At 47.8% G+C, this 25,337-nt stretch overlaps 1 protein-coding gene across 2 annotated transcripts in view; it reads left to right on the top strand.

The window, feature by feature from the left end:
• ZNF106 (zinc finger protein 106) overlaps positions 1-25,337 on the top strand; it is a 693,205-nt gene that overhangs the window by 634,858 nt on the left and 33,010 nt on the right. For both annotated transcript variants that reach the window (XM_069638825.1, XM_069638826.1), the window contains 3 exons: positions 5,370-5,489; positions 10,855-10,926; positions 11,377-11,448. In XM_069638825.1, coding sequence (XP_069494926.1) covers positions 5,370-5,489; positions 10,855-10,926; positions 11,377-11,448 — 264 coding nt within the window. The remainder of the gene's footprint in view (positions 1-5,369; positions 5,490-10,854; positions 10,927-11,376; positions 11,449-25,337) is intronic.

Below are 25,337 nucleotides of genomic sequence, written 5' to 3'. Positions count from 1 at the left end.
AGTCTCAGTCAGTTGGGACACTGGTTGACCAGAGCCCATGGGCGGAAGAACAAATCAGACGCTATCAAAGTTGTTACATTTAGCAGGAGTCTTCACGGTTGCAAGTAGGCAAAATAATTTTTTAGTTAAAATAAGGTTCAGGGAGGTCAGCTAGACTTCCCTGGAGGATTATAACCCAAAGGACCGATGTGCTTAGGCCTGGAAGAACACTATGGGGTTGTCCACCTCGAGTGTCTCAGGATGAGTCTGATGCAGCACCTAGGAGCACAACAGTACCCTTTCTGATGAAGAAAAACTGTGTCCCCAGTGGGTGCCCAAGTTGAGGCAGCAGCAGCTCCTTTTCAGATTCTTGGCCTGGAGGCTGAAGAAAGAACTTTTGGCGGGATCAGATGGTCAGCTTCTGCGGTTGGGGCGCCCAGCAGACGATCTTCATGATACTGGCTCATAGGGACTCGACATAGGCTTCGATCAGCGACGGTTGTCAAACTGCAAACTTCACTCTGTTTCCTGGTCTCCGCCTTGGTTGTGAAGACCTCCAGGAGCCCGAAAAGAGTCACTGGAGGCCCAGAAGGATGCTTTGGAAGTTCCAGCCTTAATCGCGCTGATAAACGGACCATTGGAGGTCAAAAAATGAATTAAGCTAAATGACTGGATAAAAACTTTAGACAAGAAGGCCCAGTACCGAATGACTATAAACTCGGAAGTAGAAGTCAAAGTGATAAATGATCTTTAGCAATACCTGATAAGATTTCCCTGCCGCCAAATGAGAAACACATTCCTTAGACTTCGACTCAATGTCCTCCCGACCCGGGAATACCTGGCAAAAACCAAACAGATTCCTGATGAGGACAAAAACTGCATATTCTGCAAACAAACCAGCCAAATATAATTGATACACATATCATAATGGAATGCTCAGCACTTTCTGACCAGAGGAACTTATTTGGTGGAATGCTCCCACCTGAAAGAATACAATATGATGCAGAAAAAAAATGGGCACAGATAATCGCTGGCAATAATAAAACACTGATCTTGAGGACGAATCAGTTTTGGACAAACATCCTGACAAATGACAACTGTAAATAAGAAAACAAACTGATGAACATAAATGTGTCTGTGTGAACGCAATGTAATTTTATGAGATAAATGCAAATTATGACATTAAAACAAATAAATAAATAATCACGCTTCAAGAGACCGCACAGCAAAATGTTCCAGGTCTCGGGTTATTGGAGAATTGCAGCCCATTGCGGTCACATCTCTTGAAAGGGTGGCTCAAAATGCAGGTGGCCTCGAGCCTGGTTAGGGCCACCATTCTGTGGCAGGAAGTCGTCCGGTCTGGATCTTGCCAGTCGATCAGAAGGGAAGGCTGGCGCTGCAGCAGCCTCTGGCAGTCTCTGGAAATGGCTGCAGGTATCCTTCACTTTCCTATTTCCATTGGTCGACTCTACCTGTTGCTCCAGGACACACTCCTTTTATGCAGGAAAACCATCAGGATTCACCAAGCCTTCGTGCAAAATTGGGGGCTGACTTTTCCAAAAGGACAGGCAGCCTCCCAGTTTGAACTGGATCCAGGCAGAGACACTTCAGGACAAAGACCAGGGGAATTTTGGTCTCCTCCCCCACTTCCTGTCCTTTCGGGCACACAGAGAGCCTTGGTGGGCTTTCGCAAGGAAGCCTGCTGAAGACAAAAGACCTACCATGACCTCCCCAACCCAAGTAGACGGAAGAAGGCTCAAGAAAGGACATGTCATCAAAGGTTGGTAAATAAAAGTTGCAGCCACCGGTTTAGGTCAATGGTGACCCATGTGTCCCTTACCACAGCTGTGACAGCAGACTTGCGTGTAAGAAAAAAAAAATCAGTAGAAAACTGCCACCAGCCACTCAGATGAACTTGTCTCTGTAACAAAAAAATTACAGAAGTGGAAAAAGGGATACAATGTGTCCCCTCAACACTCCACATAAGGTGGGGTGTGCTGATTCCACAAAATAAGTCGGGTAGGATAAAAAGTATCCCCCTGTCCTTGGTAGTGGCTGTTATCACAAAAACAATAAAAAGGGAAGCTCAAGGGTCTCCCAGCAACACTGCACATCAAGTGCTGTTTGCTGCAATAAAAAATTGCAGATGCCTAAAAAGCTGGAGGAAAGCACAACTCCTGAAAGATGCAACTAAAAGGGTTTAAAAGGTTCCCAAAAGTAAAGTAAACGACTCAGTGAATTTGGCAAAAGTTTCCCACTCACTCAGGAGAACTGATAAATATCCAAGAGTCCTGCAAAAGGTGCTGGGGGGACTCACAAGTGGGGAGACTAACATTAAAAAAAGGAAATTCTACCTTACACTAACTGCTCTGCTTGATTAATTTACCTGATATTTATTATTCGAACCCATTGGTACTGTGTATATTTGTATGATGGAGTATTGTGTGATAATACTACCTGTTAGATTCATTTTCCAATGTGTTCATAAGGCCTAAAATAATTTACTGTATTTGAATGATTGGCTGTCTAAATTGAATTATTGTGTGCCATATTGTGGGAACTCATTGAGGGCCCCTGACTACAGTCACACTCTCCTGAGACTTATCCTTGACTGCTCATCCACCTTCCTTAATTGGGTTTTGGCTAGCCTCACAGAGCTCCCTGTTCATCATAACTAAGGTGGTCTCCGAAAATCTGGCCAGATTCTAGACATCCATTTTAACAGTACGTTTTTACCTAATATAAGGTATATGGTATTAGGCTAAGTTAACTAAAGTGCCCTTTCCCAATAGTGACTCTCATGCACCCCGTTTCTGCCATAGAGTGATTGTGTGACTGTAATTTGGTTTTCGGGAATAGTTTAATCCTGGCTGTACTTTAATTTTGTCTTCACAAAGGGTGTAAGCATTTTACTGCTTTGGTAACCCAGTGCACCTTTTTGGTAACGATCTAAGTATGAATGTTTTTTTATTAACCCTGCTCCTGACATTTTGTTTTCCAGGGCTTCTGTATGTCTAGATGACCACAGTGATAGGCTCAAAATGACTATGACCATGTGGGCTCTTGTGAGCCCATCATAGAAGCCTCCATACTGGTCCTATCTGGTTCAGGCTAGTAGAGATACCTGGACTAGCCCTCACTTCCTGTGGGGGCGAATTTGGATGAATGGCAGTCCCACTGACCAACCATTAAGGTTGGTCATCTATCCCTCTGCCCCGTCCCTTCTTGTAATTGGTTTGCTGGCTTTTGGCCAAGCTCCTTTCATTATGGGTATTTAGATCCAGCCATGCCCCTAACTAACTCTTTTGCTGCTTTGTTCCTGGAACTTGGATTTGGCAGGTCTGCCAATTCTTGCAGTGTTGGCCATTTCTAAAGCCCTCACTTGGCAGTACTAAGGTGCTGTGACTTGGCCTTATCCTGGTTTGGGTTTTTTGATGCCAGAAGTCCAGTCTGGATTTTTTGGAGACTCCAGGTGACTTCCCTACATCTGCTAGATCAAGCCCTCCACTTTGGTTACTATTTCTGGGATATTTTACCGTTGCATCCTGCCATTTACCACCAGGATCTTCAGTTTGGCTGTGCGTTGCTGCAGGAGTCTGGAGAGGTACTACACGTTGATCTCTGTGCTGCACCTTCAGTTTGGGATTTCTGAGGTTGCCACCAGCCATTGTCTCAGTCCTGGGACCTTTTGCTCCTGTGCTAATGCCTTTTATTGTTCTCCCTGCCAAAGGGGGTCGTTTGTTTGGGTGCCCCCTTTTCCTTGCAGTCTCCCTCAATGGATCTTTCACTCCTGGGCTTGAAGGTAGTTCCTGGGAGCCATGCCGTAACTGTGATTCACAATAGACTTGCTTTGGGGGAGGATGTCCTCCTGTGCTGTAACTTCTTCTGGGGTCTATCTTCCAAACTCTCTAACTCTTCTTTGGTGTCCCCTGTGGCCTTCCCTGTGGTTGGTCATCGCAACCTCTGCACCTGTGGGGTTATAGCTGTACTTAAATCCTTCAGTGAAGATGGGCATTTAACCATTACCATTATATCCTGTGGAACTGTGAACTGACACTGCAACTCTCCTTAAAGTGGCTCTGGGCTACTTGCTTGCCCTTGGACATTTTTACTGGATCTTGTAGGGGTTCCTGGTCTGAGAGTCTCCATTTCTGAACGTTAAGTCATCCCTTCTGCAATGGTAAACTGTACATAAAACACAGCAACTGCAACTGGTAACAATTTGTTTTGCCATGAAATGTATCAGGAAGGTAACTATTGCTGAAATGTTCATTGAGTCCTTTTTCTAAAGTTTACTGTAGTTCCATCCTCCCCGAAGCCTTAATGTATTGTACCTGGCATGAATACTGTTATAAGGCCTTAAGAGGTCTAAATGAATGGTAGATTGTGTTTTAGGCCTATGGATTGTAAATTATAAATGATTTCTTTTCCTCCAGGTTTTTTTTAATCCTATATGCTGCCATATGTGTTAGGTGCTGGCCACCAAGCCTAGGGCCTTTCACATCAACTAGGGTTGGAGGTTTCTTTAGGACACTGCACTTAGTTGTGCAGGGTACTAGCTACTTACCTACCTTTTGGGTTGTAGCATATTCTAGTTCTCCCCACACCCCTGTTGTTTTATATTAGCAGCTGGCCTTTGGCAAAGGGCCCACATATAGACGTTGGCGTTAAGAGCAGGGTCCTTGTATAGGCATACTGGTTTTATAAATATTCTTGATATTTGTTTAATACTGTGTATTCTTCCCCCAAGTACTTATTTGACCTGATAGTTTTAAATGTGTGACTCTAATGAAGTATATACTTTTCAGTACATCAGTGTGGTGTATATTCTAGATTTTTGTGTGTGCAATAATTGTACCTCTGTGGCAACCTACTACATTCAGCCGAGAGTTGAGCCTTGCCACTGTGCCCACGCTGCCCACACTGAAGAGATGTGTGGCTTCCCTTTCTAGTTAGGGGTTGTAGCCTTCTCAGGGTTAGTTGTTGTAGCATCCTCAACAGAGGGTAGTACAAAACATGCCTTAACCGTATACTCAAGGAACTGGGGGAGATCTGTATACCCATGAGGTACACCCTTGCTTCTTTATTATTTGACCCATCCAGACACTATAAAAACATTTTTGGAAAGAAGTTTCCAGTTTTGTTGTGCATAACTGCCTGGACGCTAAAGGAGTTTCTCAACCAAAAAAGACTTGTGAATAAATGAAGTCTGAACCTTGCGTCTTGTCAAATGGTTTCAGTCCACCGTAATTAGTAGAAGTATTAATGTACAGTTGGTGTTCAGCATTTAAGCACACCAGTATTTGCCTTTATATTTCTGCTACAGTTTAGTGTTGTATTGTTACCCTTTGTTAATCATCAGTACCACTTGGTTTACTTTCTCCTGACAGACCGGCGAGCTGGTGCGCATCTATAAGGGTCACAATCATGCAGTAACGGTGGTCAACATCTTAGGGAAGGTTATGGTGACTGCATCATTGGATAAATTTGTCCGTGTGTATGAACTTCAGGTAATGAGCAAATATTGCAAAGAAGATATTTTAGGCATATTTCCAGAAGATGATCACAATTGAAATGTAAATTACAGAAATACTTTGCATTTATAGTGTTCATCTGTTTAAATCACCATCTAGTGGGAGGTCTGTAATGTTGCTACTTGTTCTAAAGGGTTTAAAATGGGCATCGGCATACGGCTTGCAAGATGCTAGATGACACCGATCTCCCTACAACACCCACAGTCCTCCCATTAAAGCACTTATTTGCCAGATTGCACAAGCCTAATGTTATAATGTGCAGTCTAGCTCACTCTTTTACCCCGTTTATGGATATTTATAGTACAGAAGCACATAGTCAACGCAAATTTCTTCCAGTCAGAAACATAAAGCAGTTTCAGTGAAGTAAACCACTGGATGTGGGCTGGCAATGGAGGGAGAAGGATGGCAGGAATGTTGGTTTACTTGTGAGACAGGTTTTATAAAGACAGTAGCTTTTCAGAGCAGGAGTCTCAAACACCCAGTGCCTACAGTGCAATAACCACAAAGGTAAGCTGCATTTTGTTGGGGTTAGGAGAGTCAGGGGTTTGAGCCCAGCACAGAAGCTGGTAGCTCACTACCCCAGATGTTCTCAGATTAGAAATGGCTAGGGAGAGTCTTGCAAGCGTATGCCAGGTACAACAATCTAGCTTCTCTGAAACGTAAGTGCAGAACTGCTGAACGGAAGTGGCAGACCTCGGGTACATCTGCTGACAAACGGACCTGTCGCCTACGCCAAAGGCAATACCGTTTCTCCATCCGCTCCAAGAAGAGGGCCCGCATTGAATCCTGCATCTCTGGAGCCTCAAACAACATGGCTGAACTTTTGAAAATCGAAAAGGAACTTGCCAATCCAACTGCAGTCTCTATCGCTCCTCCCTGGCTTAATGCCATTAAGACTGAGATCCTTCTTATTGGGACACCAGTGCCCTTTCTTCCTCCAGCCCTCTGGCCGCCCTCCTTGGGCCCCTACCCTCACCTTCTACTGAGTCCAAAAATGTTGGGGTCATCTTCGACTCCTCTCTCTCCTTCACCCCTCACATCTTGGACATTGCCAAGAAGGCCCACTTTCAGCTGCACCTCCTTAAAGGCCTTCTCCCTGTCCTCACCTTCCCCCAGAAGCTCAATGTCTCCAGAGATGTGGTCCTTTCCAGGCTGGACTACTGCAACAGCCTCTTCCTCAATCTGCCCCTTTCCTCCTTCCGCCCGCTTCAACTAATCCAGAATAGGGCTGCAATTGGCCTCAAGCCCAGGGACCGTATCTCTCCAGCTCTAAATTCTCTCCCCTGGTTCCCGGTGACCCTTAGGATCACATTTAAGGCCTTCTGCATCATCCACAAGGCTTTCTGGTTGGTGCCTGCGACCCGGCTATCTCTAACTTTCTCTCCCTAAATACCTCCCTGCTAGATCCCTTCGATCTTCTTGTTCCAACTTTCTGCTGGTCAAATGCTTCTCCTAGCAGAGAGTGGGGTCTCTCTTCGGCTGGTGCCTCCCCGTCCCTCTCAGACTTGAGCCGGACCTCCATAAGTTCCGGAAACACCTCAAAACTCTTCTTTTCTCTACCTCTTTCCATCTCTTCCTCCCCTGCTAATCCCCCCTAACTGCCGCTGAGACTGGCAGCCTGCTCCTTCATGAATGAGGCTTCTAGGCCACCAGGCCCCTCTGCCCAGTCGACACCAGCAGCCCCCATGCCCCCCACATGACCGCTGGGCATCCCCTCCCTTTTGTACACCTCCACCCTTGCACTTAACCAGTGGTCTCCTCGCCTTGCCCATACCCTGACCCCCCCGCCCCCTGATCTGCCCCAACCCGCTCCCCCCCTTACCCTCCTCCCTTCCCTCTCTCCTGTACCTCTCGTCACTGTGCACCTGGGCCTCTGGGGCCAAGGGGAATTATGTGACTACAGGTTAGGGGTTGTAGAAACATTAATGCCAAAGTCCACAAAGCTCTGAAGGTTAAGGAAGGGGGACCCATTATCTTGGCCTGGGGAGGGAAAAGGGCCGCTGGCCTTTCTTGTCCCTATTCTAGTAGAATCTTCTCCCAATATATTTTCCTTTCTGACCCCTTGTCCCAGAACACTGCCTGCTGCTGTGGGACAATGAGGATTAACTGGAACAGGGTCCCACAGGATAATGAAAAGACATTTACTGTAAAACAAATCCCACAAAGTCAAAAGATACATGTTAAAGTCCGGGAATGCTTAGTACTGTACGTTCCAGGGTCTGCTACTTCTCCTGTCTCTCTGGCCATTTGTTCTAAAGAGAAGTCTTTTGTTAAAGGATATTGCCATCGGAAAAGGCTAGGTTTCTCTCCAACTATCTGAAGGATCCATGTTGTCTGATAATTACAGACCCAGCAGCAAAAGTCCTGGGTAGGGGATAATTCATGCTTTGGGTCAACACCAGAGTACAAAATTACTTGATGACCTTTGAATGGCTGCTCCCAAGTTTTTGGGACCTTCAGATGATTTTCTACAGCCAGTGGACTGTCCGATATCTGACATCCTTCCAAGATGTGTGGCTAGTTTTTGCTGCAAGGAATACATTTGGCCACCCTGTGTGGAATCTGTCATGCCCTACAGGAGGGATTCTCTCATACTAAGCATCCAAAGATGCCCAGATCAGCTTTGAACCAGCAGCAGAAAACATGAGGATACAGGCATACAAGGAGAAATAAAAAACTAGCTCTCTTGCTTAATCACAAATTATACTCATGCAAGCAGAACAAGAACGTCCAATGGAGGCTGCCACCACCCTTTTTGCATAGGGCAGAAACGTGGAGAGTTATAACATATGTTACGATGGATTTCTGAAATCCGCCCTTGTGGGAGGATTTTGGAACGCCACCCTATTATGGTGAACAGGAAAGACACTGAGAGGTTAGCCAAACCCAAACAAGGTAGCAGAGTGGTCACGGCTTAGTCTCTGGAAGGGTGTGAGAGTGGTCTGGGGCTAGAGTGAGACCACACAGAGCAACAATTAATAATTAAAGTTAAACAGTTAGTATATCAAAATACTGTTGTCAGATGCATAGTTTGGACACAACTCTTTAGAATCAACACAAAACAGCTTCCGTAATTCTTTTAAAGTTCAACCCTAAGATATTTTGGGGCCTTGTGCTCAAAAGTCACTAGTTTCAAAGTATATACATCTTAAGATAAGTTCTATGGGAGTAGTAGTGCCACTGGTTATGATTAATAAGAGGGTTCCAAAGTTAGGTAAGAGTTCAAGTAAAGTTCAGGTAAGTACTCAACTCAATACAACACACTAGGATAGGCCTAGGGAAGGATCATTAACCGATGTCCACCACCAAAGGTCAGGTATGAGTGAGTTGGTGGGAGGACTTCATGCCCATTGTAACCCTATCGAGGGCAGGGGGTCAGAAAAAGGTATGTTAACATATACCCTCCCTGACTCTGATTCTTTCAGAGACCACTGTAGGTATTCCGGAATCCATTACGGACACAATCTTCTGCACTTGGTCCGGTTGAGGTAGGCCAGCAGGTTGCAGGTGCAGAGGTCACTTTTGGCATCAGGATTTAGTTTGTTGGTCGCAGTGCACAGGAATCCGTTCCAGACAGCCTCCCCAACAGAGGAAAGATGAAGACTTCTGCAAGTCGGACCACCGCAGGACACCTAATAGGATTGAAGAAGGGGTGTTGCAACAGGAGTCAACAAAGTCAGGCGGCGACAGGTGGTCCCTCAGCAGCGAACACAGGAGCAGGCCCAGCACAGCTTTCATTGATGTGAGGCGGCTGGCTGAAAGGCAGAAGGTGACTTGTGGCACAAGCTGAAGATATGTAAAGTCCCAGGGCTCTGCTCAGAACAGCAACGGCTGCAGCAAGATAACCCAGGAGAGAGCTGTTTGGTCCAGGGACACTTCTGAATGCTCAGCAGGCATGGATCCTCGTGCAGGGGTCAAGACTGGTTGTTCCCACCTGTCCAGGGGTCGAAGCACCAACATAGGCTTTCTTGAGATCAGGGCAGTGGAGCAGGGCTTCACCGGGACAACACTGGAGTCAATGCTGGTCAGCTACAGGGGTCGTCTTTGTAGAAGTCTTGGTTAAAAAAATCATCTGTCGAATAGCTGCTGGAGCCTTCCGTTTATCCAAGTTTCAGGCTGGGAGCAACCCCACCCTTGGTAAGGATCTGCACTGTTCAAACAGCCAGTGGCTATCCAACCATGCATAGCTACTGGTCACCACATCGCCCAGCAACTGACTTTCTGGCACCAGAGATGTGGTTGGGGACTGGACAGTCCCACTCCCTTCTCTGGCACACACGTACAACGCCCCTTAGCCTGTGAAAGTCACAGCTTTTCCCAGGACAGGGATTTCCATATAAGGCATTTCCTGACCAGAGAAGGCAGGAAGAAGGCCAAAGAAGACTATGACGAAAAACCTCATGGCACCGCCATTTTAGGGTGCTAGCCACCTTTAGTAGCCATTTGTGGTAAATGCGAAAGTGCACAAATAAAATAACACAAACTGTAAAAATACCACAGTTGCCACCAGCTTGTCTTAGGCACATTGTCAAAGTAACCAAAAAGCTATTCTATATAAAAGATATAGGGAGACGAAATATCTTAACTGCACTTCACTGTAGGGTGACGTGTGCAATTGAAACAATACTAGAATTCATAAAGAGAGGCATAGTCTCTCAGTATATACTGACAATCCTATGGTCTAGTCAAGTTTCCCCATAAGAATGAGCAGCACAGTTCTAGTTTGCGAGCGGGTCCTTGGGGATTCACACACTTCTATTATAGTTTCTTAGTACTACTCATACTTGGTACACCAGGTCAGTGGGAACTCCCCTAGTGGTACAACCATGCACACACACTCTCCCGGCCCCCATATTCATCCTACATTCGGGATTTCTACAGACGGCCATTCCTGCCACCCACACATACATGAAAAACTGAGGGCTAATTGAGCCTGTTGTTCACAGTATGACACGTAACTTTATTTTATATGTCATGAGTGAAGTTGGTGTCTGGAAAGCCCTCCTGTCTGTTGGATTTGCCTGTTAGTTTTGATGCATATATTAGAGCTGGGATTCCTTGGTGCTCAGTGTGCAACTGGTGCTTGCCTGCTGGTTTTTAACTGTAATAACTGACCTAAAATGCCAAAACGTCTTAGGCAGTACTATGTACTATGACTCCCTCTTACCGGATAGTGTTATTTAGGGGTGGTTTTAACCCAGTTAATCTGCTAGTTTTTGGTCTTTGCTAATAAATGTGTGCAATGGTTAAATGTTGCTTGCCAATTCAATATACGAGCAAGGTAACTATGGTTAAACATAACTTTTCTCTCATTTGTCATATTCTCAATTTCTGACTCCAGTCGCATGACCGTTTGCAAGTGTACGGAGGACACACGGACATGATCATGTGCATGGCCATCCATAAGAGCATGGTAATTTTTCTCTCCTTGTTAAATTTATGGAAAATATATCAAGGCATTCCATGATCAGGGTTGTACATTGCATTTTGGTTTGTGGTAAAGACGTAGAACTGAAAGGATAGATATTACCTTGTAAGTGCCCCAAATGTTTGACAGTGACAAGATGTAATCTGATTTGTACTAATAATAATGTATTACAGGTTTGTTGAATAAAAATATTTTTCCCAGTGTGTTAAGGGAAGCGGTCCTTGTTATCTTGTGCAGCCAGGGGGACATTATGCACTGTTTTGGCCTTCAGCTAATATGTCGCTTTCTTTAGATTCACCAAGGAGGGCAGCTTACATGATTTGGGTTAAAAGAACGGTGTAAAGTTAAAGTTCATAGAAAGGCATTGACCAATGCAGAACATATTTGGGGTGTTGCTAAGTTGACAAGTGGGTGTGACTGTATATTCTGTTACAGATCTACACTGGTTGCTATGATGGCAGTATCCAAGCTGTACGCCTGAACCTTTTACAGAATTATCGTTGCTGGGTAAGTAAAAGTGTACCCTCCTGTTTTCGGATGTTAAGAATTACTTGCCCTCCTTAGAATAGCTCTTGTCAAGGAAGGAGAATCATTTAGCATGTGTTTTTTAGAAGCTCTTGCTTGTCACCATTTATATTAAAATAGCATCCTATCACAGGGAAAGCGTACTTTTTCTGATACTTTATTCAAGGATTTGAAATTTGATTAGTTTGCTTTAAGAAATTATTTGCTTTTTTACATTAATTGATGAGCCACAAGTGAGGAATAGGGAATATTAGTTAGTGCTCTCTACTTGTATTGGTTGGTTGAAGAATTTAATAATAAAAACTAGTAAGTTTGTTATCTTCAAAACAAACCGAGCCTTTGCTGCATAGGCTTCATAGAGACTGGTGTTCACTAGCCAGCCAGTGAAAGCATAGATCAGAAGCGTGGTTTCTATAGAAGCCTTTGTGTATGGTTTGCTAGGTTATTTGTATCTACCAAATAAGTCAATGTGATTGATTTTAGAATCAAAAGTATTCTTTATTGTCGTAAAGTTATTTTTAAATAATCCTGTCAAGTTGTCGGATGTATACATTTGAACATAAGGGCCATAAATCTCCGCTAGGAGGCATGTGCATATGTTTCACCCTTAATCATGCTTTTTCAAGGTACAGTTTGTTATATTGCGAGTATATTTTCTTGGGAATAGCCCATATTCCATTTACAGCATCATTTTACATATACATGTAGAGGACAAACACCTCCAATGCCTCCACTGTCTTCCCCCAGACCACAAGGAGGGAGAGTGCGAGATATACCCCGGCTTCTCCAAGAAAACGATGAAGGATCGATACAGTCGACTGGTGGCATGGCTGAAGGCGAAGGCCTCTGCCAGATGTTTCCGAGCAGGGTTATGCCTCACCCAGGACCAGCCGATCAAGCTCCTCCTCGAAAAGGAAATCGCCCAACCCGGCTAAGCTGCGGGAGAAGCCATGGGCTGAGAAAAAGGCGGCTGACCTGCCCATGAAAGCCCAAGCGGCGCAGGAGAAGTCTTTGTCGATGATTGAGCTGGTGGCGGCTGCTCTCACGAAGGCGAAAAGGGGCTGACGCCGTGAAGGGTAACCCCTACTGCGTCCAAGGTGTCCCTGCCTCCGAGGTACAAAGCCTCTACTGTGACGGTGGCAAAGCCCGCTGGCACACCAGAGAAGAGGATGCTGTCTGAGCATGGCTCAAACCCCTCAGGGTCCAAAAGGGGGTGGGGGCCGAGGAAGTCCCAGACCAGCCCCAGGGTGTACCCCAGGCCATGTAAATTTCATCCACAGACGACCAGGACCTGAAGTCCCTGCACACGTCCACGAGGATGTGGAGGTGGTCGGCGGTAACGGCGATGGCACAGGCCCTAGTGTTCCGATCTCACCTGCTCCACCGAGGAATGTATCCCTGGACATCCTATCGACCCTGCACACTTTGGTGTCTAAAAACCAAAAAAGGATGTCACATGGCCTGGTTCCTGCGGCCCCCGATCAGCCTCCTGCTAAGAAGTGATGCCCCCATATCAGCCTCCATATTCGCGTTGGGTGCCCTCCCACTGTGGACCAGGACACGGGGACGGACACAGCCACAGCGACAACGGATGACGACATTGTCACGGCAGGTGGATCTCCGCAGCTTAGGGCGTCCCCACCGAACGAGGTGGGGTCGTTCAATTCCATGGTCGCCAAAGCTTCCGAGCTTTTGCAGCTTACGCCCGAGGAGACCAAGAAGGAGGGTTTCCTGTACCAGAGGCGCAAGGCCAAAAGGAAGACCATCATGGTGGTACCCCTTCTGGGCGACGTGCGTATGGAGGGCCTGACCCTTTTGAAGAACCCCTGCCAAGGGGAATAGGCTGGAGAAAAAGGTACTGGGTGCAGGAATCCACACCCAAGTGCCTATGGTCACAACCATCGCCGGACTCCGTGGTTTTGGTGACCGCGAGGAAAAGGTAGTCGAACACTTCTTCCTCATCCTCAGTCCCTCCAGACAGCGAGGGAAAGAAGTTAGATGTCATGGGAAGAAAGCTTCTCCAGCATGGGTTCTGGCATGGATTCACATGCTTATGATTATTCCCTGTCGTCAGGCTGGGAATCCTCTGTAAAAGAAAGAAACGTTTACTTACAAACTGTCTTTCTCCTACAAACCAATCACTGAGCTCTGGGTCATACTGCCCACAGCCAATGACTGCCCTCTCCCTAATAACCTCCTCTGGCAGCCATCTTCAGATTTTTACCGTACATTCAAGTGTTGGGAGTCCTCGTGTTTTTTGGTAAAACGGTTTCTATTTTTGTCAAATAGAGCCTGTGTGCTCTTTCGTCTCTTTGATCGGCAAGCAGGGATCTGTTTGTCAGAGGTTTCAACGCCCCTCAAGGGCAAGAATCGTCAAGAGTTTCATTGAAGATTCCCGAAGGCCATTGGGCCTACACAGCACGTAAAGCATGTTCTAGAAGAAGGAGGAGGGAGGCTCCCTCTTCAAGCTCAGCTGCGGCTTGAGGAACGTGTTTGTGGAGGACAAACACTCACAGTGCCTCTACCGTCTCCATCCAGACTACAAGGAAGCGGATTGTCACAGTAGGTTGACATCGTGGCTCAATGCCAAGGCCTCTACCCCATGCAGCAAGCAAGGGCTTGGCTCACCAAGGACCGACCGGTCCAAGAAGCAGGCTTTTAAGTTCTTTGAGGGCGCTCTATCTGTGGGGGCCCCCAAGATGAGGCCAAGCACTGCAAGTCAGTTTCTGTAGCAGTTGCTGGACAAGCGCTTCCCACGGCGAGCAGGGCACGGTCATCTTCATCTCTATCAGTCTTTGCTCCAGCTCTTCCTCAAAGAGGAAATCGGCTAACACAGGGAAGTTGTGGGGGAGAAGCCAGAGAACACCAAGGTGGAGGGTATGGTGTCCAACCTGCCCTGAAGGCCCAGGTGGTCCAGGCAAAGTCATCCTCGACGATAGAACTTATGGCGACTGCGCTCTCGACCCCAACGGCGCCCAGAGTGTCCCTACCCCCGGGGTGGGAGGCCTCGGCCTAGCCGGTGGAGGAAACGCTGGCGAAGATGCCAGCCCTAAGCCCATGACCGACCCCTCAGGAAGCAAAAAGGGGGGGGGGGTCGAGGCCTCAACCGTGCTCCAGGGCACAGATTTTTCCTCCTAGGACGAGGAGCACCTGGCGTCCGTTCATACGGTCCCAGAGGATGTGTGGAACGATGGCGGAAACGCAGAGGGTGACGACGACGTGGGCACTGGGCCCAGCAACCCTACCCGCTCTCCCCCGACACCGCTGAGGGACGTATCGCTGGACATCGTTTCAACTCTCCACACACTGGTGTTGGAGATCCAGAAGAGGATGCCGACGGCACCAGTGGCACTGGGCCCGCCGCCGGCAAAGAAGAAAAAACAGCAACCTACGCCGCCTCATCAACCGCCGCACATGCCCTGCCCACCTAGGGATACGGGGACGGACATGGCGACTACGAACACGGACGACAACAGCGTTTCTCTGCTGCCGAGGGCTTCTCCCCCAGACGAAGTGGGGTTGTTCCATGCCATTGTCGCCCACATGTTTGAGCTCTTCCAGCTGACGCCAGAAGAGACCAAGAAGGAAGATTTCCTTTACCAACACCGTGAGGCCAAGAGGAAGACCATTCTAGTGGTGCCTCTCCTTGGTGACGTTTGGGATGAAGGCATGGTGCGGTTTGAGAAACCCAGCTCTGGCGAAGAGGGGCAGACCCAGTAGTCTTGCCGGCTGCGAGGAAGAAGTCTTCTAATCCCTCATGTTTGGCCTCCATTCCCCCGGACAGCGAGAGGAAGAAGTTGGATGCCACGGGTAGGAAAGTGATCTACTCGACGACGACATTCAAGGCAGCGAATGCACTTGCGATCCTGACCAGATACGACATGGAGCTGTGGTATAAGATGGCTCCACTGCTGGAATATTTCCCCGATGACAAACGGGTCGAGCCACTTGAGATCCTCCTGGAGTGTGAGGTGGCATCGTACCATGCCATCACTGTGGCCCTGGACATCGGGGACAGAGGGTTCCGACAGATGGGGAACAGTGTCTGCCTCAGTCATCGTGGCTGGTTGAAAGCCAACTTTCGGCGGAAGTCCAGACAAGGTTTCTGGACATGCCCTTCGACGGGGACAACCTCTTTGGGAAGGCCGTCGACAAAATCATTGCAAGCCATTAAGACTGACACAGAGACGACCAGGGCTCTTGGCACGCTTCAGCAACATCGTCTTTCCTTTCGTGCCTCAGGAGGGAATTCCGGCAGGTCGTCTAAGGGTTTCGGCGGGGGATCATCTTCGTACTGCCAGCCCTCCCGTTCCACGACCCAGGAGGCCTACAGGGGCCGTTCCAAGACTTTCGGAGGTGATCGTTACTCCCAATGTGGCACGCAGGCCTCAAAGCAAGATTGAACCGGCCGGGACGTCGGGCTTGCACCCCAGTGGGAGGCCGGCTGGCAGGCTTTGTCAGCGAGTGGGAAAAGATCTCCACCGACCGATGGGTGCTGAATGCACTCGCACACGGACGCACTCTAGAGCTCCAGCAGAATTGTCCGCGGATACCACCGGTGGCCCGGCAGGAGCAGCACATCCCTCAGCTCTTGCAGGAAGTACGGGCCAGGTTAAAAAAGGGGACGATAGAGCTGCTTCCAAAGCGAATCCGGGGCTCTTGAGTCTACTCAAGATACTTCTTGGTAAAGAAGACTGGGGGCTGGAGGCTCATTCTAGACCAGCGGCGTCTCAACAAATACCTCAATTCCCAAAAATTCAAGATGGTCACATTGCAGCACGTGCTCGGCCAACTGGAGGAAGGAGACTTTTTGTCGTCGCTGGATCTGGAGGACGCATACTTCCATATCCCCATTCACGAGACACATTGGAATTTCCTGCACTTCGTGGTACAGGGGAAGGCATTACCAGTTCAAGGCCCTTCCCTTCGGACTGAAGTCCCCTCCCAGGGTGTTCACAAAGTGCCTAGCGCCAGTGGCGGCCCAACTGCGTCTACAAAGGATACATGTGTACCCGTACCTCGACGACTGGCTCATCTGTGCCAAGTCGAAGGAAGTAGATGTCGAACACACAGAGAGGACTGTCTGGCTGCTGATGGATCTGGGGATCTCAGTCAACTATCCAAAGTCCTGCTTGATAATATCGCAGAACGTGCTGTTCCTGGGGCCAGGCTTAACAAGGTCTCATGCTTGGCAGCCCCTTTGGAAGAGAGGATAGCGGCCATGGTGGACAAGGTGTAACGGCTGTGGGCACTGAAGGCCGCCACAGTGCGGATCATCAAGTCGCTGCTCGGCATTATGTCATCATGCATTTACTTGATCCGACTCTGCAGGTTCTGGATGCAACCCCTTCAGGAATTCGCAGACAAGATTGTTCTCAACGAGGAATTCCGTCGAGCGATAAGGTGGTGGGGTGTGCGCTCCAACATCGCCGGGAGCACGGATTTCCAGAGCCCCCCCATACCAGGAGACAGTCAACACAGACACTTCCCTGGAGGGCTGGGGAGCCCACACTGGACGTCTCCATGTCAGAGGCCTGTGGCTACCGGAGGAGAGGGATCTCCACATCAATGTCCTGGAGCTGCGGGCGGTGTTATGGGCCCTCAAGTCGTTCCTCCCAACCCTCAAGGGCAAGGTGGTGAGGGTCTTCACGGACAATACCACCACGATGTTCTACATCAGGAAGCAAGGGGGAACCAGATCCCCAGCGCTCTCCAGAGAGGCGCAAGACTTGTGGCACTGGGCTGTCGCCCAGGAAATGTTTCTCATTCCTTTCCACCTGGCGGGGGTCAAGAACACCATCCCCGACTCACTCAGCAGGGAACTGTGCTCTTGCCACGAGGTGGGAGCTTCGACAGGATCAAGTTGACAGCCTCTTCCTCAGATGGGGCAGAACCCAGATCGATCTGTTTGCGACAGCAACAAATTCCAAATGCCAGGAATTCACCAGCAGGTTCCACCAGCTGAGGAGCATGGGGGACGCATTTTCCTTCCTGTGGGAAGACCTGTTCCTGTATGCGTTCCCTCCACTACCTCTCTTGCTGCGAGTCATCAAACAACTCAATCTGTGCTGATGCAGATTTGGTACCCGGACCTTCTCAGCCTGTCAACGTCCCCTCCGGTCAATCTGCCAGTGGTCGCGGATCTGCTCACTAGAGAAGGAGGCGCAATCCTGCATCATGACACAGGATCACTGAACCTGTGGGCTTGGCTCCTTCAGCCTTAGAGTTCGCAGGGTACATGTTGCTGGCGGACTGTAGGGAGGTCCTTGCCAGAGCTTTGTCGACAAGTGGAAGCGTTTCGCCACGTGGTGCCGGTCGCAGAAGATCAACCCTCTAAGGGTCACAGCCACGCAGATTCTTCCATACTTGTTGTCCTTGGCCAAGGCGGGACTGGCGCATGCCTTTATCAAGCTGCATCCTGCGGCTATCTCCCGCTACACCAGGTCTCCAGGACTCTTTGGGCCCACCGCCTCATCACGGAGTTCCTCAAAGGACTGTTTCGATCGTTCCCACCGGTGAAGGGCCCCTGCACCGGCGTGTGAACTCAACGTGGTGCTGACGAGGCTCATGGGGGCTCCCTTCGAGCCTATGCATCAGGCCCCTCTCAAGTTACTTTCGTGGAAGACTGCTTTTCTCTCGGGCATCACCTCTGCCAGGAGGGTAGGTGAGATCCAGGCCCTTTCCTGCAAACAGCCTTATCTGACTTTTCACAACACGAGGGTGGTGCTGCGGATGCACCCCTCCTTCATGCCACTATGTGGCACTCACAAAGAGTTTCTGGAAGACGTCTCAACTATTCATGAACTTTGGTCCTGTGAACCATGGGAAGACCTTGTCCAAGGCTTCCATCTCCAGGTGGCTCTCTGGCTGCATCACACACTGTCACCAGTTGGCAAACTGACCGCTGCCCGGCCCTCCGAGAGCCCATTCCACCAGAGCGATCGCTGCGACGACAGCGTTCTTGTCTGGTGTACCCCTGCTGGACATATGCAGGGCTGCTACATGGAGGTCCACGCACACCTTCACAAGATTCTTCTGCATCAACAGGGATTCCAGAGAGGAGCCCAGGGACGGCTAAGCAGTGCTACGCAACCTGTTCGCTTGAAGGTGAGCTTGTTCCGGAGGTAAGAAGATTTACTTCTGTTGAGCCTTGCCACCTCCTGTGGTTGTGTAATGTTGTACTGCTATGTATTCTTTATTCATGAGTATGTGAATCCATGCCAGACCACATGCTAGAGAAAGGAACAAGTTACTTACCAGCATGGATCTGGCATGGATTCACATGTGAATCCTCCCTCCTACCCCTCTGCAGCTCTTCCTTGCAGGACACCCACCCTGATGTTTGAGTGACAGCTAGGCTGTGTATGAATGGCAGAAACCTGCTTAAAAGGTGAGGGGTTTGGGACTAGAGGCAGAGTCAACCCGACAAAGAAACTGTGAACACATCTTGCTGCATCCTCCTGGACCATTGAACTGCCCAGTGAAGCCCTGCTGCTGTCCTGAAACTCCTTTTTCTGATCGACAAGAGAAGCTCCGGAAGGGACGACTTCTTCCCTTGGGTTAGTGGGACCAACTAACCCCCTAGACGAACTCAGCTGGAACACCTTCCCCAACTGGCTTTACTTCTTTGCTGCTGCAGGAACCGAGTCCCAAGGGTCGAGAAATCTGTAGTCGAGTGCAATGTCTGTGATCAAGCCAGAAGCTCCAGGAGTCTCCCAAGGACCCTCCAGAAGCAGGATGACCAGAGCTCTAGTCCCCTCACCAGAGTGCAGGACTCAAGGAGTGAAGGAAGCCTAACCGGTATCCAAAATCCACGGTGGTGCTGTTTACCCAGCGCTCAAACCGCAAATTGCTGCTGATGCGAAAAGAGCTGGGAGCTTCCGCCGACCTCCGAATTGCTGCCGCAGGAGTCCCCAGACCACCTACCTCTTGTCCCCATGACTTGAGGCCCAGGAACACAGGATCTGCATCGCTGCAACCAGACAGAAGCCGGTGGTCGGTCAAAATCTCAAAAAAAAAACCTCGAATGACAATAAGGTCGAAAAAAAAATGTCGAATTACTCTTTTTTTTAAATTATATATTTATTTTGGGGACCGGGATTAAAAAAAAATGGGTAAAAAAAAAATGACGGGGGAGGTTTGGGGGGAACCCCCCCCCTCCCCCCCCCCCCCCCCCCACTTCGAATAAAAAAATTTGACTTTTTCTTTTCGACCTTTTTTTTCGAGATTTTATTTTCCGATTTTATCACTATAAACCACAGAAGCCAGCTGGATCCTATTATTCTAACCAAAAAAGGTACTGTTCTGACTTGGGGTACATACCTCAGTGTCTGTAGCTTGCTCTTCTCAGTTGAGACTTGCAGTAGCTGCTTTGCTAGTTGACTTCAGCTCTAACCTTCACAAGTGTAACAGCTTATGCCCCTACAGTGATTTTTCTTCAACAAACTATCTAACTTTGTGCAAGACATTTACTATCTAAGAAGTGCCTCAGCTCCATAGACTTTGCTCCAATTGGCTTTGGCTGTCCTGGCTCCCTGCAGACTCTTCTATTCCATTTCCCTTTGGCACTTACTGTCCCTCATAGGTGATACATTGGTGTTAAACTAATACGGATGGGATACGCTTTTATCTAGACTTCGTTGGAAGATAGTGCTCACATGCGCTGAGAACCTGTTTAACCCTTTTCCTTCCCTTAACCTTTCCTTTCTGCAAACCTCAGAATCTACAAAGTGTACTAGTGATATATAAATGCAATTACTGTCCTAGTTAGTGAAGTCACCTCAGGGTGTAGGGAGTGTGTAAGAAGCATCTCTAAAGACTATCCACTAGTTTATTGTTAATTCTGTGAAAGTATTTAAACTATATTTGAGTGTTGTATGCATTGCCCTTTTTAAAGAATGCTTATTTAAAAATGACAGTTAAATCAGTATTTTAACTGTAAACCTTGAGTGTAAGTGTTATTTGGATACTTGTATTGGTGGATTTCATTGCTACAGCTCGACAGCTCACATTTACCACTCTTGAGATAAGCCAGTCACTCTACCAACTTGTGTAGTACAGGCCTATACCGACGGTGGGTTATCTATTATCAAGAGGACAAGTGGTGTGTAGTCTCCCACAGGGTCACTACATCAATTCTTGCCTAACAACTCCCATGTGCCTCAGGTCTCTGCCCACTCCAGACTAAGTGGTATCGGCCTCCGCCAGGAAGAGTTCCTCCAACCCCTTTTCTTCATCCATGGGGCCTGCGGACCAGGAAGGCAAGAAGCTGGATGCTGCAGGGAAGTGCATCATCACCACAAAAGCTTCCACCATCAAGGCCGCCAATGCTGTCACCATCCTGTAAGGGTATGACGGGGCTGTGGTACAAGTTGGGGCCCATCCTTGACCTCCTCCCTGATGACAAAAAAGCTACAGCCTTGGCCCTATTTCAGGAAGGTGAAGTAGCTTCCGACCACACCTCCGGCTTCTGCTTGATGGGGAATGGTGTGGCTCTGCAGTGCCAGGGCTAATTAAAGGCCACACATTTCTGCACAGATGTACAGACCAAAGTCATTGAATTCCGTTCGATAGGGACAACCTCTTTGGTAAAGCGGTCGATGACGCTCTTCAGGCCATCAAGACCAACACAGAGATGGCCAAGCTCGGTGGAGACCCTGCAGCAGAGAAGATCGTCCTTTCGTTCCCTGAAGGAGAGAATATCCAGATAGTCCAAGGGTTACACCAACCCCTATCGTCAGCCCTCCCGCTCCACCACCCAGGAGGCTTATGGGGGTCATTCAGAAGCCTACGGCACTGGCACCCAGCATTGTTGTTGCCCCATCCTGGACACAGATGCCAAAACAGGCCTGAACTGGCCCAGGACCTGTGCCCCCACTTCTGCACTCCAGTGGAAGGCCAACTATCCAACTTTGTCGATCAGTGGCAAACTATCTCCACAGACAGATGGGTGCTGGACGTTCTTCAGCAGGGGCATGGTTTAGAATTTCAAGACAAGTGCCCCTGCATTCCTCCTATCGCGCGACAAGAACTTCACATGGCCCAGCTGCTACAAGAGGTTCAAGCCATGCTACGCAAAGGGACAATAGAACCACTCTGGTCCCCTTCTGAAGGCTTCAAATGAGGCCACTCCAATAATTTCTGGCATTCTGTCAAGCCCTGCAATGGTGGTCAGTTCGTCCACACCTCACTCAGGGAGCCCCCTTTCAGATCCATCCATACCAGGCGACAGTCACAACCAATGCCTCTCTCTCGGTCGACAGGGATTCCAGGGAGGAGTCCATGGGCGTCCAAGCGGTGCTACGCAACCCGTTTGTTTGAGGTGAGTCTGTTCCATGGGTAAGTGTATTGCTTCTGTGAGCCTTGCCACCTCCAGTGGTTGTGTATATGAACTGCTGTGTAATCGTTTTTATAAGCATGTGAATCCATGCGAGACCCCATGCTGGAAAGGTACAATTTACCTGTAACTAGTTCTCCAGCATGGGTCTTGCATGGATTCACATGCAGCACCCTCCCTCCTTCCCCTCTCTGGCTCTTCTTGGTTCGTAGTGCCACTTTACGTGCGCTACCAAATCTGAAGATGGTCACCAGGGGTGGAGTTTAGGAGTGCGATTGTCTTTGACTGGGGGCAGTGTGACCCAAAGGACATTGATAGGCTATAGAGGAGACTAGCAGTCTTTAAGTTTAAAGCTTAACTGCTTTCTTTTTACCGAGGATTCCCAGCCTGACGATTGGAAATATTCATGAGCATGTGAATCCATGCAAGACCCATGCTGAAGAACAAGAGTTACATATAAGTAACTTGTACCATGCAGAGAAGTTATGTGAAACCACTCCTGAGTTGATGTGGTGTTTGCAACATTCAACTATGTATACAAAGCATGTTGCAGGGGATTAAGCATTGTTAATGCAAAAGCTTGTGTAAAGGCAGTTTCTGGATGGCAGAGCGACAAACCTCAAGTCTCATGAAGGAGTAGGCCATCACAGAGGTACTGTTAGTCCACAAACTCACTGAATAATATATACATTTATTGTGTTGCCCACATGGATCTCTATTAGTTGAAATAAGTGCTTACACGTAATAGATGGTATTAAAACACTATATTAGCACGCTCAGCGTGTGTGGGAGCCGATCTGGTTGCTCCAAACCCGGCTGAATCTACTGATGCAAACTTGGGTTCGGAGTATCCCGATTGCTCTGCGCACCCATCCTCCCTTGTTGCTATGGTTTTTACCACCTCCCCTTCCTCCCACCCCAAATCCAGCCCTTCACTCCCCCCCAATCCAACTTCACTTAAATGGGCTCCTCTGCCTGGTTCCCTCACTTTGCTCAGTCACCTTGGCTTCCTGGTAAGCCATGTATGTGAAAGAGGGGCTCCGAGCGGAGCACCACCTTCCATTTCTATGGTAACCCTGACTCTCCCAGGCTACTGCTTCGAAGGAAGCAGCGTGGACAGGTTTTTTTATTCCATTGCTATTAGCACCACAAGCGTTTGACTCAGGGTGCTAATAACAATAATCCTGTGGGCATCACTGGCTTGGTAACTTCACCAGGACCCGGTGTTAAGGCACGAGTGAAACTTGGGCCCCAGGCTATTACCAGCCAGTGAAGCCAGCAGAACGTGGGATTATTGCTATATTAGTAAGGTCTCTGAGTACTCTTCTCACAGTTCAACTTTAATGTGGGTTCACTATCACGGAAGGGCACAAAACATATAGTGACAGGGTGGAGAAAAAGAAAACTAGCCAACAAAAAAAATTTCAAAATCCTTAATGCCTGCACAGGATATAGTGTCCTAAGGAAAAGGCACTCTTTCTATAAATCGTATATATTGAAAAGTTGATTTATTTCAACATCATCAATAAATAAAAAAAAATTATTTAAAAAAATAATATATATATATCGTAGGCCCTATATCTGGTGATAAGTACACAACACATACAGACAAAGGGGGAGGAGGGAGAAGAGGGAACCAGGCATTTTACCACTCAGGAAAAAGTCATAAAGATCACCAAGACCAACAGTGACATGGCACATTATTCTTGGCCCACTAGGGCATAATCTCTAAATAATGCAAATGTACACATTATAATTATTAAGAGGGTAGAAACAATTCTTACACACAGCCATAGACCCCCAAAAATCAGGATACATTATTGAAACAATTACCTGTGCAATACACATCATGAACAAAAAGTAACACCATCACCAAATTGCTACAGTGTAAAAATACATTCACAGTTTGGAAAGTGGAGAGCTTGAATTTAGAAATGCATGTACAATCAGTGGCACATCCTACAAACACATTTCCTGGTGTAGAAAACTCTCAACCCCTTGTGGGTACAGGTAAATTGGCTGGGACAGTTAAGTACCTCCAAAGTCTTTTAAATTGTGTTCCAGGGTAAGTAGGAAGTTCATAGCAGTCAGTGGGTATATTTGAAGGCAATCAACCCCAGGTAGGACCAGAGGAGATCCCAATGAAGAGATCCGGAAGCCGGTTGAAGAACAAGAAGTCTCAGCACAAGGTGCCACATAGCAGGAAGACCCCCAATGTTAGTCGATGGGAAATGAGGTAGAGATTTGCTTGTAGAGACTCTTGAACCCGGAACATAGGAACCCCGTAAGGGTGCGTATCTCGAATAATAGACCTACCCAGAACCCATAGGCAAGTACTCATAATGGCAGTTTCCGAAAAAAGACTTTACAGCCCCAAACAACCCAGAAAAGTACAGTCTTCCTTTCTTGGTGAGGTTTATTTGAGCAGGTACTCAGGGTCATCAACACATTGCCAACAAGGACCCCCTCCCCAACATCAGAAACAGAGAACAAAGTGCATTCCTTCGGCAGAGCATCTCGAGCCAGCAGTAAAAATACCAGGAAGGAAGAATAAGGAACCTGTGAATAGAGGCTCCAGCTGCTCGATGGACAAAGGAAGGGTGTCTCAACCACAACAAACGTCACACAAGGATGGAGCTGGAGGTGACCCAGGACGGACCTAGTAGCAGATGAGGCAGTGTACCACTACTCCTCATCGACATCCGCTACTGCCACAAGGCGGTAGACCCTGGCAGAAAATGGCAGGAAGCTGTAGCAAATGGCCTGGAAAACATTCCCAGGCGGAAAGCTCAACTCAATACTGAAGTCTGCAGGAGGAGATAAGAAGCATGGGCTGCATTTCTGCCTAACCGTAATAGGCACATCTAGAGCTAAGATAAAAAATAATCTGTCTGTCTATATAACTTTCATAGACTTTAAATCCGCATTTGACAGTGATAATCGACGGAAATTGTGGGACCTATTGACAAGATGCACTGCCCTGGTTGGTTACTCGAGATTTTGATAATGCTACATACAAACACCAGCACTCAAATTCGATTGGATCTCAGCCGCTAAGGGTTAGTAAAGGTGTTAAACAAGGATGCCTACTGGCTGCTCACCTGTTTAACCTTTATCTTGCTAACCTGAATAGACGTTTTGCAGGAAAAGCTAATTGCCCAGTCAAATTTGAAGATGTAATGGTCACGGCTCTCCTGTACACTGATTATCTACATATAGTAGATCACACGTACAGTGGGATGAAATCCATACTAGAGGAATTGGGGCATTTTGCTAATGAGTACTCTCTTACCATTAATTTAAAAAAAAACTCAAATACTGTTGTTCTCATCAAAAGGAATTAATAGACCGAAAATGGAATTATCATGGGGAAATATTGAATACACAGATAATTATAAATATCTTGGAGTGCTGTTCAGCAGTAAAACTGGATATAGTTTGCTGATAGAAAATAAAATTAGACGTGCCAAACAAATCACAGTGTTAGTAAGGAACCTTGTAAACAACTACGCTGGGTATTCCCTGAAAGGGATTT

Source organism: Ambystoma mexicanum, chromosome 14 (genome assembly GCF_040938575.1).
Source record: "Ambystoma mexicanum isolate Mex_15411 chromosome 14, UKY_AmexF1_1, whole genome shotgun sequence".
In the NCBI taxonomy this organism is placed as follows: Eukaryota; Metazoa; Chordata; class Amphibia; order Caudata; family Ambystomatidae; genus Ambystoma; species Ambystoma mexicanum.
The sequence above is the reverse complement of the archived record's forward strand: the minus strand, read 5'-3'. Positions and strand labels throughout refer to the sequence as shown.